The following is a 21,831-nucleotide window of genomic DNA, read 5'->3' as shown; positions in this document are numbered from 1 at the left end:
AGGAAATAATCTTTGCAACAGATTCTCCCGTCTAGCAGTGCGTCTGAATCTCTTTTGTTATTGCTACCTTCAATTTTGACCCAATTTTCCTTGTGCTGCTGGTACTGGTACAGCAGTGAAGAAGAATTGAAGGTAAGTCTACATGATAAGAAATTTCTTTTTCAATGTTTTCGATGCAGAGTAGTAAAATTGCAAATATCGTGGTCGAGTCAGACTGGAATTTTTCTTTAAAAATCCGAAACACTTTGCTGATTTTCAACTTGAAGACCCAGACCGAGATCGTCATAAGTGCGTTCGATTTGTTTCCTTCGTGTTTTATGGTGGTGAGTCTTGAAGGACGAGTTTTTGGTGATTGAGAAATTGTGAAATTTTAGATTATTCGAGGTTCGTGGTCATATCATGCTGGATTGCATCACAGTGAACAATAAAAAATGAAAAAAGTGAAACAATTTGTTTAGAAAGAATGTGTGTTATTTTTGATTAAAATAAACTCTCTGCACTTGCTTTGGGTCTTTTATTTCTATTTGGTTTTTAAAATAGCAGAAGAAATAAAAATTTATTTACAAATAAAGTATTATAAATTTGAAGAAACAAGGGTAACGACATTTCCAACAATAAGTAAAATTACAAATCAAAAGAAAATTGTAAGTATGCATTAACAATAAAAAAAAAATAATTCATGAGAGATGACAATGATTATATCTAAAAAGACAACATAAAGACATAAAAAGAGAAGAAAACAAGAAAGACGAATTTGACTATAAAAAGAACAATAACAACGTACATATTTGTTTTAAGAACACACAGTAGGCAGAGATCACAATTCCTGCAAATTCTTTTAGTTTTTTCCTTTCTCTAATAATTCAAATATGACCAATATTTCATCAAGTAAGAATAATTTTTGTGCAAAAAGTTTGAAGGAAAACTGACACAAATGTTGTTAAAATTAAAAAAAATTATAAAACACTGAACTGCGAAATGTAATAAATACATAAATGTTTTAGCACAAGAACTTCTCATTTAATAATAAAATTTAAATGTAATTGTCGTCACTCTATTCACTATTCTGTTTCATATACAGGGTGTCCCAGAGTTGCGAAAAAGCTCCATAACTGGTTTGTTATTAAAGATATGAACTTTTACTTTTTTCTAGATGATAGCTACGCTTCTACTCCACATTAGGAAAATATTGTGGTACATATATATACAGGTGTCCCAATATTACAAAAACACTAAACTTATGATTTTTTTAAATGGAACCTACCCAGTTTGATTTCATTTTTGGATTCTATGCTAAATTATGAATCAAACCTATAGAGATCGTTTTGACTTACTCGTATCTGCCATCGTTTTTGATCTGTGGCGCTTTTTTACCCGAATTTCTAATTGCAGGGGTCTGCCTACTGCGATTTATGAAACATAACAAATTAGAAATGTCAAAAACGATTTTTTTTCAAATGGCACCCCGTATTTATTATTGCACTGGTTGAAAGCTTTTTTGACAAGCTTGTCTTTAGCGGATTTTCACATTCGACTATACCGTTGGAAAGCTTGTCAAAAAAGTACAGGGTGATTCAAGTTTTACCGCCCGCACGTTTAACCCTGTTAAAAAATTAGTAAAAATTACGAAACCTTAGGGTTGCGTTCCCTTCGTGTAAGGCTTCAAACGTGTGCAATCAATTTTCCCGTATCACTTCATTCAGAGCCATAAAATTAAAAAAAATGATTTTGACCCAAAAAAAAATGTTTTCCGTGCACGCTCATAATTCACAATTAATTCAAAGAATATATTTATGAAATTTGCATCAAAAGAGAAGGATTAGTTTTTGAATTATTCCAATTTTAACATTAGCAGCGAAAAATGATCAAGATTTACAACTGCAGTGTCATAAATAAATACCTACCTCTTTGTTGGGAAACATCTGTTGAGAACTTTTCTAGTAATTCCAAAGAGGTAATTCTTTAGTCCCTTAAGGATACCATAAATAACCCATGTCAACCTCTATTTTTTATTTTTTATTTCAAAAACCTGTGACGCTTTCATGATTTCAATGACATCAAATTTTTACTAAATGTTTGAAAGGACTCATCATTCCTGATTTTTTTTGAGAATTTTAAATCGATTAGAAGTGTGTGCTTTTGCTCGGCGGTAAAACTTGAATCACCCTGTATATATACCGCAATATTTTTCGAATGTGCAGTATAAACGCAGCTATTATCTAAAAAAAAAAAGAAAAAGTTGATATCTTTACTAACAAACACGCTATGGAGCTTTTTCGCAACTCTGGGAAACCTGTATTTTGCGCCAACATTCAGAGCAGTCTCTCTTTCTCTATGTCCTTTTATTCCTAATGGATATAGGAGACTTTCATATTTCTTGGCCAATAATTTAATATATCGGGCCTTCAAATAAATATACCGGGTGTCCCAACGGTTTGGCAAAGTAGATTTACAAAGTTAATATAAGTTCTTTGAAAAATGTTATTATTTCATGTTATACATACAAGTTATGAGCATGGTTTAAAAATATTTTAAATTATACAGGGTGTTTGGTGTATCGGTGGCAACACAAACTTATATTTTTTTAAATGGAACACCCAGTATTTTTTTGCGTTTTTGGAAAGCTGTCGTCAAAACAAAGAGGAAGATACCACATTTGATGGGTCTAACTTCTACTGTTAGTAAACTATTCGCTCTTTTGTGTCCGGATAAACCAAACTTTGAAAATTTGTAAAAAATATAACAGATGATAATTATTTAGATTAGGTTTTTTTAGAACATTGTAAATATCGTCAATTTTATTGCCTTGTTAAAAAACATTAAGATTTTTACTTAATTACGTAGCGGGCGCTTCAAACGCAAACTCTTTATTCAGTCAGTTTTTTTAAATGGAACACTCTGTATTTCGATATACCGTTGGATAGCTCTTTCAATGACCGTTCAAAAGATATAAGGTGTTTGGCATCTAAAATAAATAGTTTATCCACAAATTTCATTTAAAATATCAAATACATATTTCAGATTTTTCTTTAATTTAACTGAACCAAAAAAATACATTTCATCGAGTTTAATATTAATCCCTCTGTGCTCTACTCTCGCTTTGTGGTCGTTGTAAAATAGTTTTATCATGAGTGTCATCTTGGTTGGTGTTCCATATAATCTTAGAATTCTCCACATTTGTTCTCCATTGATAGTGTCGAAGGACTTTAACATCGCTTTGCCATTTTTTGGCCTGTTCCAGAATTTTCTCAAGGTGCATATTATGGTTTCTATACATCCATACAAAGCGGTAACTATTTGTTAATCAATATTATGCGTGGAATTTTCCCACAAGGAAAAATGACAAGGGACTAAAGACTAAATTGCATCTTTTCATCTCGAATAGAACATTATTGTAAGAGCGCAGCGAGGGCAATAATCACATGAGGGATGAACAAGCACTTTATTCGCGCTGTTTGCTTATTTCATCATTTTATCGTAAAAGAAATTTGTGCAAAACATTAGGAGGGATTAAAAGTGTTCCTTTACTAGAATAACGATTTACACAAAGGTCGTGCAAAAAGACTTCATTTTACGATTTGGAAAAATTTATTTTACACTTTCGAACATTTGCACTTGATCACAAATTGCTTAATTTGCTTCAGAAATAAAGAAAATACAAAACGAATTTCTGATAAAATACTTCATTATCACTTTCATTATCGTATTCAGTCATTTCATGGAAATAATTGTAACATGGTGGTAGTAGAAAATTAATACCTAATTCATCCTTTGAAGTTTTATTAATAATTCTTCCGTAATAATTTTAATTTATATCCTACGCATCCTGCGCATAAAGGACTTTTTTACGGATAGGATTGCTGCACTCGTGTGTATAAACGTTCCACTTGTACCACACAAAGACCAAGCAAAATAATTCTGAACTTTATTCCTGGATAAATATTTATTGATCATTTAACAAATAATAAACACATTTTTATCACTTTTATTTACCTGTCTTGATTATTCAAATTGTCTAGTAATATTTCCAGGTTTGAATAAGCGTTTAACAACCTCTTCATAACAATTTTTCATCTGTCAAACATCTACCCCGCTAAGGCGAAATATTATGAAGTGGAAATAGATTTTTATGTAAAACAGAGTTTTAATTCTAAATGTCTATAATTTATTAAAGGATAAAAACAATTTGGATATTTTGTTAAATTCACTCCAGTTATCCTGCAAAGAGATTTAACTACCAGCTAGACAGTAAGTTTAATTAAATTTGTAAATTATTTTGGCATTGTCAATGCTCAAGATATTGTAGAACACAATAGATTCTCCCAGAAGGCATTGCTTCTATCAGTTCCCTTTCCTCATTTGCTTTCAAGTTATTTTTATTTTCTCTTTCAATCTACCAAAGCTCTTTTTTTCTACTCCTCTTGTTACTCTCTTTAGTATATTTACTGTTCTCTGAACTGCAGTAGAGATTCCTAAAAACACAATAAATTTATTACGATAATTACCCAATTATGAGCATCTTGCGTAGTGAAATTCTGCAATATTATATTATTCTTTAGCTCGTCTGTCGTTTAACCAGCACCGCCATTTGATTAAGACTGCCTTACAGCGCTTAAAAAGGGAGGCCAATCTGTTATTGATGCAGCGCACCTAATTACCCCTAACAATTCCTGATTAGGCATTATTGATAAATATGAGTTTTTCTCACGCAAACTGGCCGCCAGTCAACCGTAATTAAAAAAAATATTTAATAAGCGGTTTGCGTTCGATTAACGTCATCACACTTTTCCATTTTGGAAAAATGTCCCAGCTGCGACTTTCCCACGAAGAGATGTTGACTTGAGAAAAACGTAATAAGCGGGTGGTCGAGCACTAATTAGTAAAAGTTATAATTGACGGTTCCGGGGAAAACAATAGATTTTCAGCATGCTGAAAGGGATAAATTTTTCAGCTTTCACCGTCTGACGCTCGCACTCTATAATTTCGATCGACGTTTCTAATTGGTGCAACGAGTGCACCCTATTTGCCCCGCGATGCGTCGTGTGCACACATGTGCATCGAGCGATCACCACGGAATCATCGCGATTGCACAATTATGCAAGCGGTTATTGCGCAGAAGCCGCTAAAAGCTCCCGATTGGTCGACGAACATTCCACCGAGTCTATAAAAGCTCACGCGACTCGTGTGCTTCTAATGTAATTAAATCCAGTCGAGATGACAAGATTCGATTGGATTTCTACCATCAAGGTCAATATCTTCATGCTGAGATGTGTGGGGTTGTGGCCAGGAAGGGGTGAAACCTACCAGCGCGACTTTTACACTTTTTATGCAGTCTTCAACGCGATCTTGATCATCGGGGGGCACAATTTTTCCCAACTGGCCAACATCTTCTTCGTCTATTCTGATCTGGAAGCTCTGGCAGCCACCATTTTCGTGATGATCACAAACATCCTGGCCACTGTGAAAATGTACACTTTTGTGGTCAACATGCGAGTCATAAAGGAGCTTTTGCTGGTACTTGACAGTTTCCATTTCCAGCCGAAATCTTTGGAACAAGTGAAGCTGGTTCAGCCCACTTTACAGATCTGGAAGAAGTTGTACATTGTTTATAGCAGTGTTGTGGGAGTCAATGTGTTGCTGTGGTCAATCGCTCCTTTGCTGAACGAGGGTCAAAGACTACCGTTCGTAGCTTGGTACCCGTTCAGTACCGAATCGTCGCCGAATTATCAAATCATCTACATCTATCAAGTTGTCTGCATTTGGTACATAACAATCGCTAATCTAAATCTGGATTGTATGACGTACGCTTTGATGATGTACATTTGCGCCCAGTGTGACATCTTGTGCGACAATCTGAGTCTTCTTGGTGGAACCGAAACAGATTTTAGTACCACTTTGAGAGAGTGTATCGCGCACCACACGAAGATAGTGCAGTAAGCTCCTCAATCTTGAATCCTCAAAGTACTCGGCTTTGTTGCAGTTTTGCCAAAGAGGGCAACAGAGTCTTCAACATGATAATCTTGGGCCAGTTCGCTACAAGTACCTTAGTACTAGCCCTTACTATGTTTCAACTGACTTTGGTAGACCCTATAAGTGAGGCAGCTGTCACTCATGTCTGTTACCTTCTCGGGATCTCGATGCAAATCCTTCTCTATTGCTGGTTCGGAAACGAAGTAGAAATCAAGGTACTGCCCACCACTAGTATGCCCCCAACATTTCAATTTTATTTTTCAGAGCAGTCAAATTCCTTACGCCATCTATAAATGCGACTGGTTTGGGAGATCCGTTGGTGCTAACACAAGTTTGCTCATCTTGAGTGTCAGATGTCAAGAGCCAATCAGGATAACTGCCATAAACTTGTTTGCTTTGTCGCTGAAGACTTTCGTTGCTGTAATATCTTGGAATTTTGTTGCGTCGTGGTGATTTTTCTTATTTTTAGATTCTACGAATGGCTTGGTCTTATTTTGCAGTGTTGTACAAGGTCAACAACCAGTAGTGCTCCCAAAATAAGAATTCTTCACTCGTGCACCTATTAAAGTATTTCAGAAGCATAAATATGTTTTATTTTTGTGTAAACGTAAGAAATGGAATTAAAATTGTCAGAAAATTTTCCACAAAAGCTTCAAGGTGTAGCAATTGATTTATAAAGAAATGGCGAGATAAACATAAAAATAATATTTATTAATTTGTCTATTTCGTGAAAGGGACTAGATGTGATGAAATAATTTTTAATAAAACGCAATTTGGGAAAAGATTATTAACTGAGCATGTGAGATGAGAAGGCAAGTTGTGAAATAAAGAAACGTTAGACAATTAAAAAAAAATATATAAAAACTATGAATTACTGTAATTCGCCAAGTCAGTCATTTTTTACACAAAATTTGTTTTCTTTTTAGTTGTACAGTTGGTTGTAAAAAATAATGTTAATTTGGTTTTGTCAATTTGTCATTTAATTGTCTACTTGACAACACCTGTCAAATAATTTTTTAAAATGTCATTGAGTTTTGACCACAATTTCTAACTTATCTCTTGTAAGAAGGTTTCATACTATGGAAAAATTGTAAAAGTTTTTTTTGCAACCAACTGTACAGTCGCGAGCAATAAATTTTGGTCGCCAATGTCATTCTTTGACGTATTGGAAAATGCTCCATTGTAAAACGGTCGTAAATATCATATCATAACCTATCATCATGTTGTATGACATGAATTGTCATTTTTTTGTAATTTTTTTGACATTTTTTTGACACTGTTGACAGTCATAATCAGACAGCGACATTTTTTTAAATTGTGACAATCTAACCAAATTTGGAAGTGACATTGACGAACAAAATTCATTCGCGACTGTATACAGTGTGTCCAAAAAGTCTGGAAACACCCCAATAAAATAGAAAGGAATGATTTTCGAGAAAAACGCAAAAACAGGTGAACTAGCGTTTCGAAAAAGCTTTTTGTTGATGGTATCTGTTTGCTGTTTTTGATGACCTTGAAAGAGTTACGATGTCATCACACATAACTCTTTCAAGGTCATCAAAAAAATTTTACTACCGTTTTTAGTAGATCTTTTAATTGTCTATCCGACGGTCAAAAAATTTTGCAATTTACATAAGAAATTTCCTGAAAAAACCGAATTTATTTTTATAATATAACTTTTTCAAGGTCATCGACAAAACCAAAAAGAAAATATCAGCAGAAACCTTTTTTAAAACACTAATGGACCTGTCTTTCGATTTTTTTCAAAAATTGTGCGTTACGTTTTAATTTGGGTGTTTCCAGACTTTGTGACACACTGTATACTAGTTTCTATCAGATCTGAATTAATAAAAAAATTATGACCCAGTTATATCCAGTGACTACTTCGAACTTTCAGTGTTTCGTCGCTAAAATACTTGGTCATGTCTGGAAGCTGTTGAAATTATAAAATTGAGAGAATGTGAGATTCTTTTAGGAAATTAAAGTGAAAAAGTAACTAGAACGAATAAAAAAGAGAAAAGAAAAATCAAATCAGAGGATGAAATTGAGTCAGCAGATGATGAAATATGGAAAATGTTTGAAACATAAAATAAAATGAAATCATGGTTTTGAAGGTTTAATGAAAAGAAAAATAATATACCGGTAAAAATTTTAGACAAATTTAAATTTTCTCTACTGTTACGAGTACAAGATATCGCACGTTCAAATAAAATCCTGGGCTGAGTAAGCGTTGGAAAAAATAAATCGTTTAGAACAGTGTAAAGTTTGAATTTCCCGCCGTTTGATACGAATGACATTTGTTTATGTTTAATCGGGACATAATTGAACATGTTTGTTTTCAGCAAAGAGTGTCCTTAGATATTTGCTTCGAAAATAGGAACCGTTAAGTTATTCTGTTTTTAATGTAAAACATTGCGAAAAAAGAAAAAAAAGAAAGATTTTCTGGCTCTAAATTTTAGGTTAGCTGTCAACATGCTCCAATTAATCTACGCTTTAAAAAAGCACAACAATTGACGGTTTCCAACGCCTTCCCAGCCCAGGATTTTATTTGAACTAAAACAAAAAAAAATAAAAATGCTACTCCTAATTGTTAATTTAGTTTTAGTTTCACTAATTTACCTTCTGATCACTACAGTACGTTTAGCAATAAATTTGAAATTTGTTTCACTCAAATATGAGTCAGCCACAAGAAGACTTTTCTCTTTGCGATGATTTGAAAGCTGTCCAACTTATTTGTAAAATGTGTAGTTATTTGAAAAAATTATCTGTCTTGATGATTGTTATTTTTATTTGGAAATTATTCGCCACTTGTCAAGAAACAAAACCAGATGAATTAAATCAATTTTGTTCAAAAAGTTTTCCATTTTTATTTAAACCCTAAAAGAATATCTAAATAAGGGAACTCGATCATTCAAAGAGACATCATCATGCTCATAATTGCTGTTCTTTCTCTGAATTTTTCACCATGAGCTTTATCTTCGATGACTTCCTTTGATATCTCTTCATCTCTTTGGTCATCTACTCTAGTCAAAGAACACAAAAAAGTCTAAGATAGCCGAATCTTGTTCTCCTAGATGACGTCTTGCATTATGTCCAAGATGTCTTCTTCTTTTATCATTCCAGAAATTTGTTATTGCCGGAACGTTATACAGGGTGTTTCAAAATTAGCGAATTCCAAATTCAGAGCGTGGTAGTAGAGAAGGTCCCAGTGGAGCTCGTAAATACTCTTCCTGAAGAAGATGTAAACACTTTAATTTTGTTCAATTCATAGCAGCCTGCATATCCACAGTAACAAAATACTATACTAGCTACACTGCCCTTTCATTTTTAAGAAAAATTACACAAATTTAAGATTTTTTACTCCAAAATAAAGCTTTTCTTCAAAACATTGTTTTACGTTATTATTTTCCACAATCATCTACACAATAAATAACAATAAACACTGAACTTTTCAGGCTGTATTTGAAGAAAACGCACTTCAAAGAGTGCACCTTCAGACCAATGTATCTTTGTGGGAGGAGTCCCGATTTTTTTTTAATTTCCATATTTGGACTACTGAAGTGATCCCCTACAACGCTTTCAATTCGGAATTCGTAAATTTTCAGACACCCTGTAGATGTGGATTGGGGACTTGGCGTTAAGTTGGTACTACCAGAAGAAGTAACTAGGCGCACTTATAAGGTACATATTTGGAATTTATGACAGATTTGTCACTAACGTACAGTTCAGTCATAAGTTTTAAGCGACCTTGAGTTTGACAATCCACATTTAAAACGTTTTTACTATACATTATTAATTCACATACATATACAGGTGTTCCTGAAATGCGCAGCAAAATTTTAACCACGAGCTTCTAGGCTTCATGAAGAACTCGGAAAAAAAAAATCTAGTCAAAAAATAAAATGACATTTAATTTTTGAGCTACGATTTTTTTAAATTGCTTTTAGTCTTCTACGTTGTCCCACAACTTTGTAGATAAAATTTCGGCATATTTTAAAAATTCCTTGTTTTAAAGCATATTTCCTAGAGATTACTTCGTATTGGCGTACATTTTATAAAATATGATATACAAGAGTGTATTTTTAAAATGTGCCAAAATTTTACCTACAAGGTTACAATTAAAAAAAATGTAGTTTAAAAATTAAATGTCATTTTTATTTTTTGAATTTTTTAAATATTTTTTCCGAGTTCTACATGGTTAAAATTTTGCCGCGCATTTCAGGGACACCTGTATCTGTCAGATTGCCAATGTCTACTTCATTTATTGTTAGCCTTAACGTCAGCCTTAGAAACTCAATGGTATGAGCTGAGATATCTTCACCAATTTGCAAATTTCGATTCAGTGTCAATTACACTAACGAGCTGTCTTCGGCGTGGTGGAGATTTCAATGCTGCATCACGGAAATAGCGTCTTGAGACAAATCGATTCTTCCGTTGGAATTTCTTCAGCAGGGGCCGATTCAACCACCATTCTAGCCTAGATTATTCTTTCACGCGAATTGTGTTGTCTTGCAGTAGTAAGAGATCAAGGACAAGAGTTGAAACGAAAAAGAAAAAACGAGTCAAATGCCCGTTTTAAATTTATTTGGTCTTATTTTGGAAACACTCACGACGGTTGTTAATAAATAGTAAAATTCTATATTTTAACTTCTTCTTCAAAGCCATGTTGCTGTTTTTTACTCTCGGCAATTTTATAAATCCTAGTACATTTTTGTCAGATTATTTTTTTCTACAAACTCAAAAAGGCAAATACACCACATAGCCCCAATGTCAGATTTTGTTAAATAAATAAAAGACACTGAAGCATCTTTCTGAAACTTCTTCGTAAACTTCAGTCCTAACTAGAAAGTGAGTTTTTTCTAATATATGGGATACTTTCCCTTACTCTCTAATTAAACAAAGTGCAAGTAACTGACATTTAGATTTGATTAACAAAAGTAAAATCGATGAGCACTTTACCTTTAGCATATTTCTGGTTTCAGCACTGCAATAATCATTACTAAAGACCTTGTTTTATAATAATTTGATTTGCGCCTGAAACTCGTCCAACCACCAAGAGCATTTGATTAAGACTGTCGCACAAAAGGGGAGGATAATTTGTTATTGATGCAGCGCAGCTAATTACCCTTAGTAATTCTCGATTAGGCATCAATATTTGCTCACGCAAACCAATAATTACAAAAAGATAATAAGCAGGTTGGGTTCGATTAACGTCAAATTTTTTCATTTTTGAAAATGTTTACATCTGCGACGTTTCCCATGAAAGAGATGTTCACTGTGTTGAGAAAAACGTAATGAGTGGGTAGTCGGACACTAATTAGTGAAGGTTATAATTGATGGTTTCGGGGGAGAGAAAGAACGCTAGATTTTCAGCATGCTGAAAGAGATAAATTTTTAAGCTTTCACCGTTTCACGCCGCCCTCTATAATTTACGTTGACGTTTTTAATTTACGATTTTTTTAACGAAACGCTCAACACTCGGCTCTTTGACTCCTAGATGTGATGTTTACAACGCATCCAGGTCCAGCGAATAAACAGCACTGATTGGCGATTTTTGCTCGTAAAAAAATCAAGATTATGTGACTATCAAGGTTTGCGATTGCGCAGACGCTGATAAAAGCTCGCGATTGGTCAAGACCAAGTTTATAAAAGCTCAAGTGGTCACGCACGACTTGTCTCTACCTCAACGAAGCGATGAAAAAATTCAATTGGACCTCTACCATCAGGGCTAACGTCTTCATGCTGAAATGTGTGGGGTTGTGGCCAGAAAGGGGTGAAACCTACCAGCGCGACTTCTACACCTTCTATGCAGTTTTCAACGCGATTTTGATCATCGGGGGCCACAATCTTTCCCAACTGGTCAACATCCTCTTCGTCTATTCTGATCTGGAAGCTCTGGCAGCCACCATTTTCGTGATGATCACAAACATCCTGGCCACTATGAAAATGTATCTTTTTGTGCGAAACATGCGAGTCATCAAGAGGCTCTTGCTGGTTCTTGACAGTATCCACTTCCAGCCGAAGTCTTTGGAACAAGAGAAGCTGATCCAGCCGTCTTTGAAGATCTGGAAGAAGTCGTACACTATTTATAGCAGTATTGTGGCAGTAAATGTGGTGCTGTGGTCGATCGCTCCTTTGATGAACGAGGGTCAAAGATTGCCGTTTGTCGCTTGGTACCCGTTCAGTACCGAATCTTCACCGAATTATCAAATCATCTACGTCTATCAAGTTGTCTGCATTTGGTACATCACAATCGCAAATATAAATCTGGATTCGTTGACGTACGCTTTGATGATGTACATTTGTGCCCAGTGTGACATCTTGTGCGACAATCTGAGTCTTCTTGGTGGGACCGAGACAGATTTTAGTACCACTCTGAGAGAGTGTATCGTGCACCACAAGAAGATAGTCTGGTAAGCTCCTCAATCTCGCATCCTCAAAGTACTCAAATTGTTGCAGCTTTGCCAAAGAGGGCAACAGAGTTTTCAACATGATAATCTTGGGCCAGTTCGCTACAAGTACCTTGGTACTAGCCTTGACCATGTTTCAACTGACTTTGGTGAGTCTCCAACAAATCATTATCATTTTTGACAGATTTTCTCAAACAGGTGGACCCTCTAAGTGAAGCAGCTTTCACTCACTTGTCTTACATCATTGGAATTTCAACACAAGTCCTTCTCTATTGCTGGTTCGGAAACGAAGTAGAAATCAAGGTACTGCCCACCACTAGTATGCCCCCAACATTTCATTTTATTTTTCAGAGCAGTCAAATTCCTTACGCCATTTACAAATCCGATTGGTTCGGTAGATCTGTTGGTGTTAAAACGAGTTTGCTCATCTTGAGCGTCAGATGTCAACAGCCTGTCAGGATAACGGCTATAAATTTGTTTGTTCTGTCTTTGAGAACTTTCGTTGTTGTAAGATTTTGTAGTTGTGTTGACGTTTCAGTGATTGTTCTAATTCCAGATTCTCCGATCTGCTTGGTCCTATTTTGCGGTGTTGTACAAGGTTAATAACCAGTAACCAATACCTGAAGAACGAGTTTACACAGATGCACTTATTAAAATGTTTCAAAATCATGCCGTTTCTTTTTGTACACGCTTCAACAAGAATGGATATTTTATTTTTATTTCTAGAAATAAAATGATTTTGAATTGCGATACTTTTTTATTTTAACAACAAAGACGAATAAAAGATTCTTTTTTTCTTTTTCCATTCTGTTCCTCCTTTTCCATATCTCTTTCATCCATTCTATCTCCTTTCCATCTTCATTCAGTATTTCTGCTCGTTCCTTTCTCTCCCTCTCTTATTTCGCTACACCCATCCCACATGTGCTCCATTGTCTTTCTCCTCATAGCACATTCTGTACCTTCTTTCCTCTCCTTCCTTCCAGTACCTCTTTTCTCTCTCCTTGTTTCCACATCTAAACCTCGCAATCATTTTTCTTTCTCTTGCACTTCCTCTCCGACATTTTCTTTGTCATCCACCTCTCATCTCTTTGATTCTCTCCCTTCTTTCTTGAGCGTCTTTGTCCCTTTCACTTAGCTCTACATTCATCCATCTTCCTTTTGCTCTCAATATTTCCACTTCTTCACTGGCATAACCGTTCCTCTGGTAGTATTTCTCTCTCACTTTATTCTCCTGGTTCTATTTTCCTTCCTTCCCATTTCCACTCATTCTCTTCACTCTTCCTCTTTCTCTTGGTAAACACCATAATTTTCGTTTCCTCAACATTCACTTCCAGTTTTATCTTCCTCACATACTCCCCTATGCTCCTCATCATTTCTTTCATTTCTCTCTCCCTCTTTGCCACTATTACCAACTTTGTGTATTTTGTTAATACATATTTAAAAAATGAATATAAAGACAAATTGCGGGAGAATAAATGTAAAAGTGATTGTAAAGATTGATTAATCTGAAGAAACTGGGAAATAAAAAAGAAATAAAAATAGAGGAAAACGGGAAATGGAATATGTATGATTTAATAATATAAAATACAAAAAAATAAGCAAAGTGAAAAATTAAGAAAACGCTGGTTTTTAGAACCATGGGCACAATTTTTAAATAATTTTAGTTTAAAAATATTTATTACTTAGTACTTTTTCTATAACGAAAAAAGTGATATGAGAAGAAATAGAAACGAAAAATGAACCAAAGGAAAAAACTAAAAGAAATCTAGGGATATGGTTTGGATAGTTTGTGCTTTCTAAATGAAAACATGATAGTTTTACCATATTATTTCTTTTCAAGATTGTTCTCCTTGTTGGATAAAGATATACAGGGTGTTAGTAAATGGTTGGGAATAAATTTCAGGGTGAATTCCTTATGAAAAATGTGGCTTAAAACCTAAATAAAGTTTTTCGTTAAAATGAGTAGCTTTCTCAAAAAAAGAAAAAAATTAAAATACATGTATTCTGGCATATCCGTATTTTTTTGAATTACTGCTAAATAATAATGGTTTAAAGAAAAAAATTTAAACGTGGAACGTTGAATTAAAAAAAAAATCAAAACTAATGCGAAATTAGAGAAATTCTCCAACAGTGGACTACATTTATTTTTTTTTTTTGAGAAAACTACTCATTTTAACGAAAAACTTTATTTAGGTTTTAAGCCACATTTTTCGTAAGGAATTCACCCCGAGATTTATTCACAATCATTAACTAACACCCTGTATTTTTTAAAAAAGACAGATTTGTCGTTTTCTTAATGTTCCCCCAATCCTGACTAAAATCAAACAAATTAAAAATGAATATTTGCAGTACAAGAAAGCTCAACTTACCGGCTTTTTGTTAATTCTTTTTTTTATTTCTTTATAACAAGTCAAGGGAAATTATAATAACCATCTACCCCATGTTTTTGGATAAATCATCAAGGGCAAAGTACTAAATTGTATAAAAACGCAACGGATATCCAGTTTGGGTATTGTCTTAGGGGACAGTGCTTGAGACTTCTTGTTCTCTAAGTTCTTAAAGAAGTTGCTAAAGCATCTGGTATCTAAATAAATTCCGGTTTTAACAAGTGCCTACAAATTATTTAAACAATTGTCATTATTTATAATTGGGGCGTTATTTTATTAATGACTCTTGGGGAAAGTGTGTTATTAGGGCAACAAATCACAGAGACCGAGACAATTTCTTGTGTTTCATTATTCAAAAGACACGTCATCACGTTCGCTTTACATTTTATCAACAATTAGTAGCCAGAGATTTGCAATTACTTTGCGAACTTATCAATGATTCAGGAGAGAGCTTTCAATTTCTACAGAAGAGTTTCAGTTTTTATATTTTATTTCAGAGTGTTTTCTTTTGGAGTAAAGTAGTGCAAATATTCTCCCTCCATTTAGCAATAATTTCATTGGAGGTAAGTGTGTAAAAAATATCATTATAAAATTGTGCAGCTCTTGGTATGATTAATTCAAGAATTTTACTGCGCAGAAGTAAAAAAAACTGATTGGTTGTGAAACAGGACAATTATAAAAACATGAAGCACGAATACTTTTGTCATTGTTGTCCGAGCTTTTGATCTCTTTGGTAACAATTTTATTAAACAATGTCCGTTAAGGCTTCAAATACTAAAGGGTATGATTATTTGCTTCGTTTTATTTTTAGCAGATTGAAGAAATTTTAAGGAATAATAAATTTGCTTAGGATGGAAACATTCTCTTGGACACGAGTGATAAGACCAAACCTCGTCGGTTTCCGCTTCTTGGGCTTGTGGCCCAAAGGCTCTACACTCTACAAAGCAAATCTCTACACCCTTTACTCAGCTGTGATCATCATTCTTCTCTTGAGTGTTCACAACCTCTCCCAAGTCCTCAACATCTTCGTCGTCTACCCCGACCTGCAGAACCTCACCGAAACCATCTTCATCACAGTGACCAACGTCTTAACATTGATCAAAGCCTACTACTTTGTAAAAAACATGAGTACCTTGAAGCAACTCATGGTAATCTTGGAGAGCGTCGAGTTCCAGCCCAGGAACTCCCAACAAGAGAGTCTAATCCAGCCAGATTTGACCTTCTGGAAGAGAGTGAGCAGCGCACTTGTGGTGACCGTGGGATCTTGTTTGACCGCCTGGTGTTCCACTCCTCTTCTGAACGACAAGAAGCAATTGCCGTTCGCAAGTTGGTACCCTTTTGGTACCGAATCTTCGCCGAAATACGAATTGACGTATTTGCACCAAGTGGTCAGCATTTGGTGCTTCGCCACGACCAATCTCAGTCTAGATACTTTGATTTCTGCACTGATGATGTTCGTTGGAGGTCAATGCGATATCTTGTGCGACAACCTCAGGAGTCTCAAAGTTGACAATTTTTGTATCGAGTTTGTGAAGTGTGTCAAGCATCACAAGGATATCTTGAGGTGAGAAGAACTAACCACATTTAGTTGCAATAATCATTTTTGTAGATCAATTCTTCAACACCATTGCATTTGGGCAGTTCTTTACGAGTGCAGCTTGTATTGCAATGTCACTCTTTCGTTTAACTCTGGTAAGTCATTTCCTCCACTTAACTCACATTACTCAGTCAATTCTTTCAGGTTGCACCGTTGAGCAGTGAGTTTTGCACAATTTTTTTCTACTTGGGTGCTGCCATTCAAGAGATTTTTCTCTACTGCTGGTTCGGAAACGAAGTGCAAATTAAAGTGAAGCTACAACACTATTGATTATTTTTTCACTAATTTCTTGCATTCAGAGTGCCCAAATTCCTTACGCCGTTTTCGAATCTGATTGGACCAATGCACCTCTTTCTGATCAAAAAAATGTTTTGATTTTTGTCATGAATACTCAGAAACCGATAAAGATGTCTGCTTTTAACTTATTTTATCTTACTTTGGACACCTACATTAAGGTAAGTTCACAGTCATTAAATTTGAGAATTGAAGAAAATCAATTTTAGATTCTTCGAGTTTCGTGGTCTTATTTTGCAGTATTGTCCACAGTGAATGCCTCAGAGTAATTTAACACAACTTTCTATTTCTTAGCACAAGAACAGGAAAGATTATTTTCTTAGAAGGTATAAGAAGGAGCTATGTTAATCAATCTATTTATATTATAAATGTTAATTGTTAATTTACTGTTTGTTAACTGTCAAAGAAAACAATTAAGAATGTTCTTTTAAAAATAATTGTTTGTATTTTATTTTCATAGTTTAGTAGTAGGAGAAGTATAAGCAAGAAATGTATTAAAAAATATGGTTGAAAGAAACAGAAGATAAGTAGAAAAAGTAGAAAAAATATTATTTATGAAGTTCTTAAAATTGTTTTTGTATTTTTTTGGTTGAATCAATAAAGGTGCTTGAAAACATGGAATACACTTTGTTTCATTTGAGAATTTGAGAAAAAATGCCTCGTTTTGAAGAGAAACATCCTTGTCAGGACTGCTGCTTCGATAAAAAAATATTTCAGAAGTAGTAATGAACATACTACAAAAGTGATCAAAAAGAAAATAAATCCAGAACAGGCGTTGCAAATTATCGGTCATGTCGTAGCGAAATCCTACGTTCAATGCATGGGCGTCGACAATTTGTGGTCTCAATCGCTACTTTATAACATTCACAAGAATGGGTAATTTACCAGCTTATAGCCAAATGCGACGACACTGATCAGCAGATTTTTCGCAGAAATGTCAAAGAAACGTCAATTTTAAAGCAACGGTGTTGATGTTAACCTTGAAAAAAGTTGGCAACGTAAGTGATGCGGTTTGTAACTAGGTTTCAATATTAATGTATGTCTACAATTTTATTTAGAATTAGACTCTACGTTGTTTTATTAATGATTTGGTGGGAAAAGTATTATTAAGGTAAAAATCAAATCACAGAGACCTGGACAATTTCTTGTGTTTTATTATTCAAAAGACACGTCATTACATTTGCTTTACATTTTATAAATAATTAGTAGCCAGAGATTTGCAAAATCAATAATGGAAGAAAAAACAGTACCTATTCACTTGATGGAATAATTTCAAGAGAAGTGTTTCTGTTTCCATATTATATTTCAAAGTGTTTTGTGTAAAAATGAAGTGGTCCAAATATTCTATTTCATATTTAACAATAATGTTATTTTAAGTAAATACCCTGTGTAATAAATATAAAATTGCTGTTAGTCTACTGCGCAGAAGTAGTAAAAACTCTTTGGTGGGGATCCATCTCAGACGACTATAAAAATATGAAGCTTGAGTACTTTTGACATTTTAATCAACTCAAACATCGAGCTTTCTGTATCTCTTTGCCTAGATTTGTTTTTATTTTGATCCATCAAGTAATTTTTGCAATTTGCATTATTTTATTATCAGGTGATTTCAAGAAACACTAAAGAACAACTAAAATTATCTAAGATGAGAAAATTCTCTATTGGACAGGAGTGATAAAACCAAACATCATCGCTTTCCGCTTCTTGGGCTTGTGGCCCAAAGGCTTTGGATCGTACCAAGCAGACTTCTACACACTTTACTCAGCCCTGATCGTCACCTTCCTCTTCGGTGCCCACGCCTTATCTCAAATCCTCAACATCTTTGTGGTCTACACCGACTTAGAGAATCTCGCAGAAACCATCTTCATCACAGTTACTGACGTCTTGACTCTCGTCAAAGCGTACTACTTTGTGAAAAATCTGAAAACTTTGAAGCAGCTGATGGTAATTTTGGAAAGCGTGGAGTTCCAGCCGAAGCACCTGAAACAGGAGAATCTGGTCCAGCCTGATGTGATGTTCTGGAAGAGAGTGAGCGGCGCACTTGTAGTAACTGTGGCATTTTGCTTGAGCGTTTGGTGTTCGTTTCCGTTTCTGGACGAGAAGAAGCAACTACCGTTCGCATGTTGGTACCCTTTCGGTACCGAAACGTCGCCGAAATATGAAATAACATATTTGCATCAAGTTGTCAGCATTTGTTGTCTCGCCACGGCTAATTTGGGCCTAGATACTTTGATTTCTGCACTGATGATGTTCGTTGGAGGTCAATGCGATATCTTGTGCGACAACCTCAGGAGTCTCAAAGTTGACAATTTTTGTATCGAGTTTGTGAAGTGTGTCAAGCATCACAAGGATATCTTGAGGTGAGAAGAACTAACCACATTTAGTTGCAATAATCATTTTTGTAGATTCTCCGAGAAATGCAATCAATTCTTCAACACCATTGCATTTGGGCAGTTCTTTACCAGCGCAGCTTGTATTGCAATGTCTCTCTTTCGCTTAACTCTGGTAAGTTACTTCCCCTACTTAACTTATACTACTCAGCAACTCTTTCAGGTTGCACCTTTGAGCAGCGAATTTTGCACAATTTTTTTCTACTTGGGTGCTGCCATTCAAGAGATTTTTCTCTACTGCTGGTTCGGAAACGAAGTGCAAATTAAGGTGAAGCTACAAGACTGTCGATTACTTTTTCATTAATTTCTTGCATTCAGAGTGCCCAAATTCCCTACGCCGCTTTCGAATCTGATTGGACCAATGCACCTCTCTCAGTTCAAAAAAATGTTTTGATTTTTGTCATGAATACGCAGAAACCGATAAAGATGTCTGCTTTTAACTTATTTTATCTTACTTTGGACACATATATTAAGGTAAGTCCGCAGTCGTTAAATTTGACAATTGGAAGAAAATAAATTTTAGATTCTTCGAGTTTCGTGGTCTTATTTTGCAGTATTGTCCACAGTGAATGCCTCAGAGTAACGTAACACAACTTTCTATTTCTTAGCACAAGAACAGGAAAGATTATTTTCTTAGAAGGTGTAAGAAGGAGCTATTTTAATCAATCTATTTATATTATAAATGTTAATTGTTAATTTACTGTTTGTTAACTGTCAAAGAAAACAATTGTGAATGTTCTTTTAAAAATAATTGTTCGTATTTTATTTTCATAGTTTAGTAGTAGGAGAAGTATAAGCAAGAAAGGTATAAAAGAATTAGGTTGAAAGATACAGAAGATAATTAGAAAAAGTAGGAAAAACATTATTTATGAAGTTCTTGAAATTGTTTTTGTATTTTTTTGGTTGAATCAATAAAGGTGCTTGAAAACATGGAATACACTTTGTTTCATTTGAGAATTTGTGAAAAAATGCCTCGTTTTTAAGAGAAACATCCTTGTCAGGACTGCTGCTTCGATAAAAAAATATTGCAGAAGTAGTAATAAACATACTACAAAAGTGATCAAAAAGAAAATAAATCCAGAACAGGCGTTGCAAATTATCGGTCATGTCGTAGCGAAATCCTATGCAAATAAGTGTTCAATCTATGGGCGTCGACAATTTGCGGTCTCCAATCGCTACTTTATAACATTCACAAGAATGGGTAATTTACCAGTTTTATTGCCAAACGCGACGCCACTGGTAAGTAGATTTCTCGCAGAAATGTCAAAGAAACGTCAATTTTAAAGCAACGGTGTTGACGTTAACCTTGAAAAAAGTTTGCAACATAAGTGATGCGGTTTGTAACTAGGTTTCAATATTAATTTATGTCCACAATTTAATTTAGAATTAGACTATCCGTTGTTTTATTAATGGTTTGGTGGGAAATGTATTATTAAGATAAAAATCAAATCACAGAGACCTAGACAATTTCTTGTGTTTTATTATTCAAAAGACACGTCATTACATTTGCTTTACATTTTATAAATAATTAGTAGCCAGAGATTTGCAAAATCAATAATGGAAGAAAAAACAGTATTCACTTGACAATATTGATGATGATGATTAATTTTTTTTTCTCAACACAAAGGCGTTAAAGATTATTTTCAAAGAAGACTTCATTAGTAGAACTGTAAAAGTGTAGAAAATAATTGAAATAGTAATTGCAACGTTTAATAAAACAAAGTTTTAGAGTCGCCCAGTAACGACCTCGACTTCGTCTCGGTCTACATCCTCGGGGCTTAGCACAAAAATACTCACTTCTACTTTTAATGATATAATCACATATTATATCCCAAGTGCAATTTTTTTTTATCGGAAATGTTTTTGCTAATGAACGAAAACATCCATGAATGAGGTCAGAAGACCAATTATTAGCTAATAAGAGCACGAGACGAAGTCGAGGGCTTTTATTTGATAATAATTGTTCTTCTGACCGAATAATTTATGGATGTTTGAGTTCATTAGCAAACAAATTTCCGATATTAAAATTTTGCACGAGGGGTATACGGCTGATTATTTCCTGAATAGAATGAAACCAAACGCATTATTTCCAATCCTTTTTATTCAAAATAATTAAAAAAAAATCAGGTACCGACATTTTTTTATCAGATTATTGCACATGTGCATTTTAGAGAAATGTTATCGGGTTATTTTTTGTTTTCTCGCTTTGATTGGTCAATATTTGTCACGCAATTGGTTGCTAAACACATGAAGGAAATAATCTACCATATTATCTTCGCTTTTAAAGTAGTTACAAACAAAGCAAAAATATCTTGTTGCCTAATTGATTCCAAGACTTCTTCTATCTTCTTAGGCTATCTTTTGTTTCTTGGACGGAAGTTAATTTGACGGTGCTTGATTAGGAAATTAGGAGAATCATTCAGAGCTCCAACACATGTTGGAGCTCCATCATGCTGAGAAGTAGCGTAATTATACTGTTTTTTTTTTAATTTTCTAAATAGAGCTTCACAGTGTCACTCAAATTACTCGATCATGTCTCGTGGTTTAAAAGTTTGTACGATTTGAAAAAAATATAGAAATGAAATTGGAGTTTGTGTCAATTTATTTTTACAACAATTAAGTCAGCGAGAAATATCTCAATCAAAAAGAAACATTTTCTTGTGCTTCGTAAAAATGTTACTACGTACTGATAAATAAATAAAAATTTTCTTTGTTAATCAGCACGTTTGAACATATCGGAGAATTGAAACACCATTCAGCAATCATTTATCATTGTCGACTAT

The 21,831-nt window shown here is 34.4% G+C and overlaps 4 protein-coding genes across 4 annotated transcripts; all 4 read left to right on the top strand.

Moving 5' to 3' along the window:
- The first annotated feature begins 5,364 nt into the window (after window positions 1-5,364).
- On the top strand, window positions 5,365-6,496 carry LOC138141493 (odorant receptor 46a-like). Its single transcript, XM_069062216.1, has 4 exons — window positions 5,365-5,933; window positions 5,981-6,185; window positions 6,235-6,390; window positions 6,440-6,496. Exons 1-4 carry the CDS (start codon window positions 5,437-5,439, stop codon window positions 6,494-6,496), a joined length of 915 nt encoding a protein of 304 aa, XP_068918317.1. The 5' UTR covers window positions 5,365-5,436.
- A 5,168-nt stretch (window positions 6,497-11,664) lies between these two features.
- Window positions 11,665-12,993, top strand: LOC138133662 (odorant receptor 46a-like). The gene is made up of 5 exons (XM_069051634.1): window positions 11,665-12,383; window positions 12,430-12,529; window positions 12,579-12,683; window positions 12,732-12,887; window positions 12,937-12,993. Exons 1-5 carry the CDS (start codon window positions 11,665-11,667, stop codon window positions 12,991-12,993), a joined length of 1,137 nt encoding a protein of 378 aa, XP_068907735.1.
- Window positions 12,994-15,618: 2,625 nt separating this feature from the next.
- Window positions 15,619-16,927, top strand: LOC138133567 (odorant receptor Or1-like). Its single transcript, XM_069051541.1, has 4 exons — window positions 15,619-16,272; window positions 16,509-16,613; window positions 16,664-16,819; window positions 16,868-16,927. Exons 1-4 carry the CDS (start codon window positions 15,619-15,621, stop codon window positions 16,925-16,927), a joined length of 975 nt encoding a protein of 324 aa, XP_068907642.1.
- Window positions 16,928-17,530: 603 nt separating this feature from the next.
- Window positions 17,531-19,696, top strand: LOC138133475 (odorant receptor Or1-like). The gene is made up of 6 exons (XM_069051446.1): window positions 17,531-17,534; window positions 18,328-19,018; window positions 19,064-19,163; window positions 19,212-19,316; window positions 19,367-19,522; window positions 19,572-19,696. The coding sequence occupies exons 1-6, from the start codon at window positions 17,531-17,533 to the stop codon at window positions 19,629-19,631; spliced, it is 1,116 nt and encodes a 371-aa protein (XP_068907547.1). The 3' UTR covers window positions 19,632-19,696.
- The last annotated feature ends 2,135 nt before the right edge of the window (window positions 19,697-21,831 follow it).

This window comes from Tenebrio molitor, chromosome 1 (assembly GCF_963966145.1).
Source record: "Tenebrio molitor chromosome 1, icTenMoli1.1, whole genome shotgun sequence".
Taxonomy (NCBI): domain Eukaryota; kingdom Metazoa; phylum Arthropoda; class Insecta; order Coleoptera; family Tenebrionidae; genus Tenebrio; species Tenebrio molitor.
This window is presented reverse-complemented; position numbering and strand designations above follow the sequence as displayed.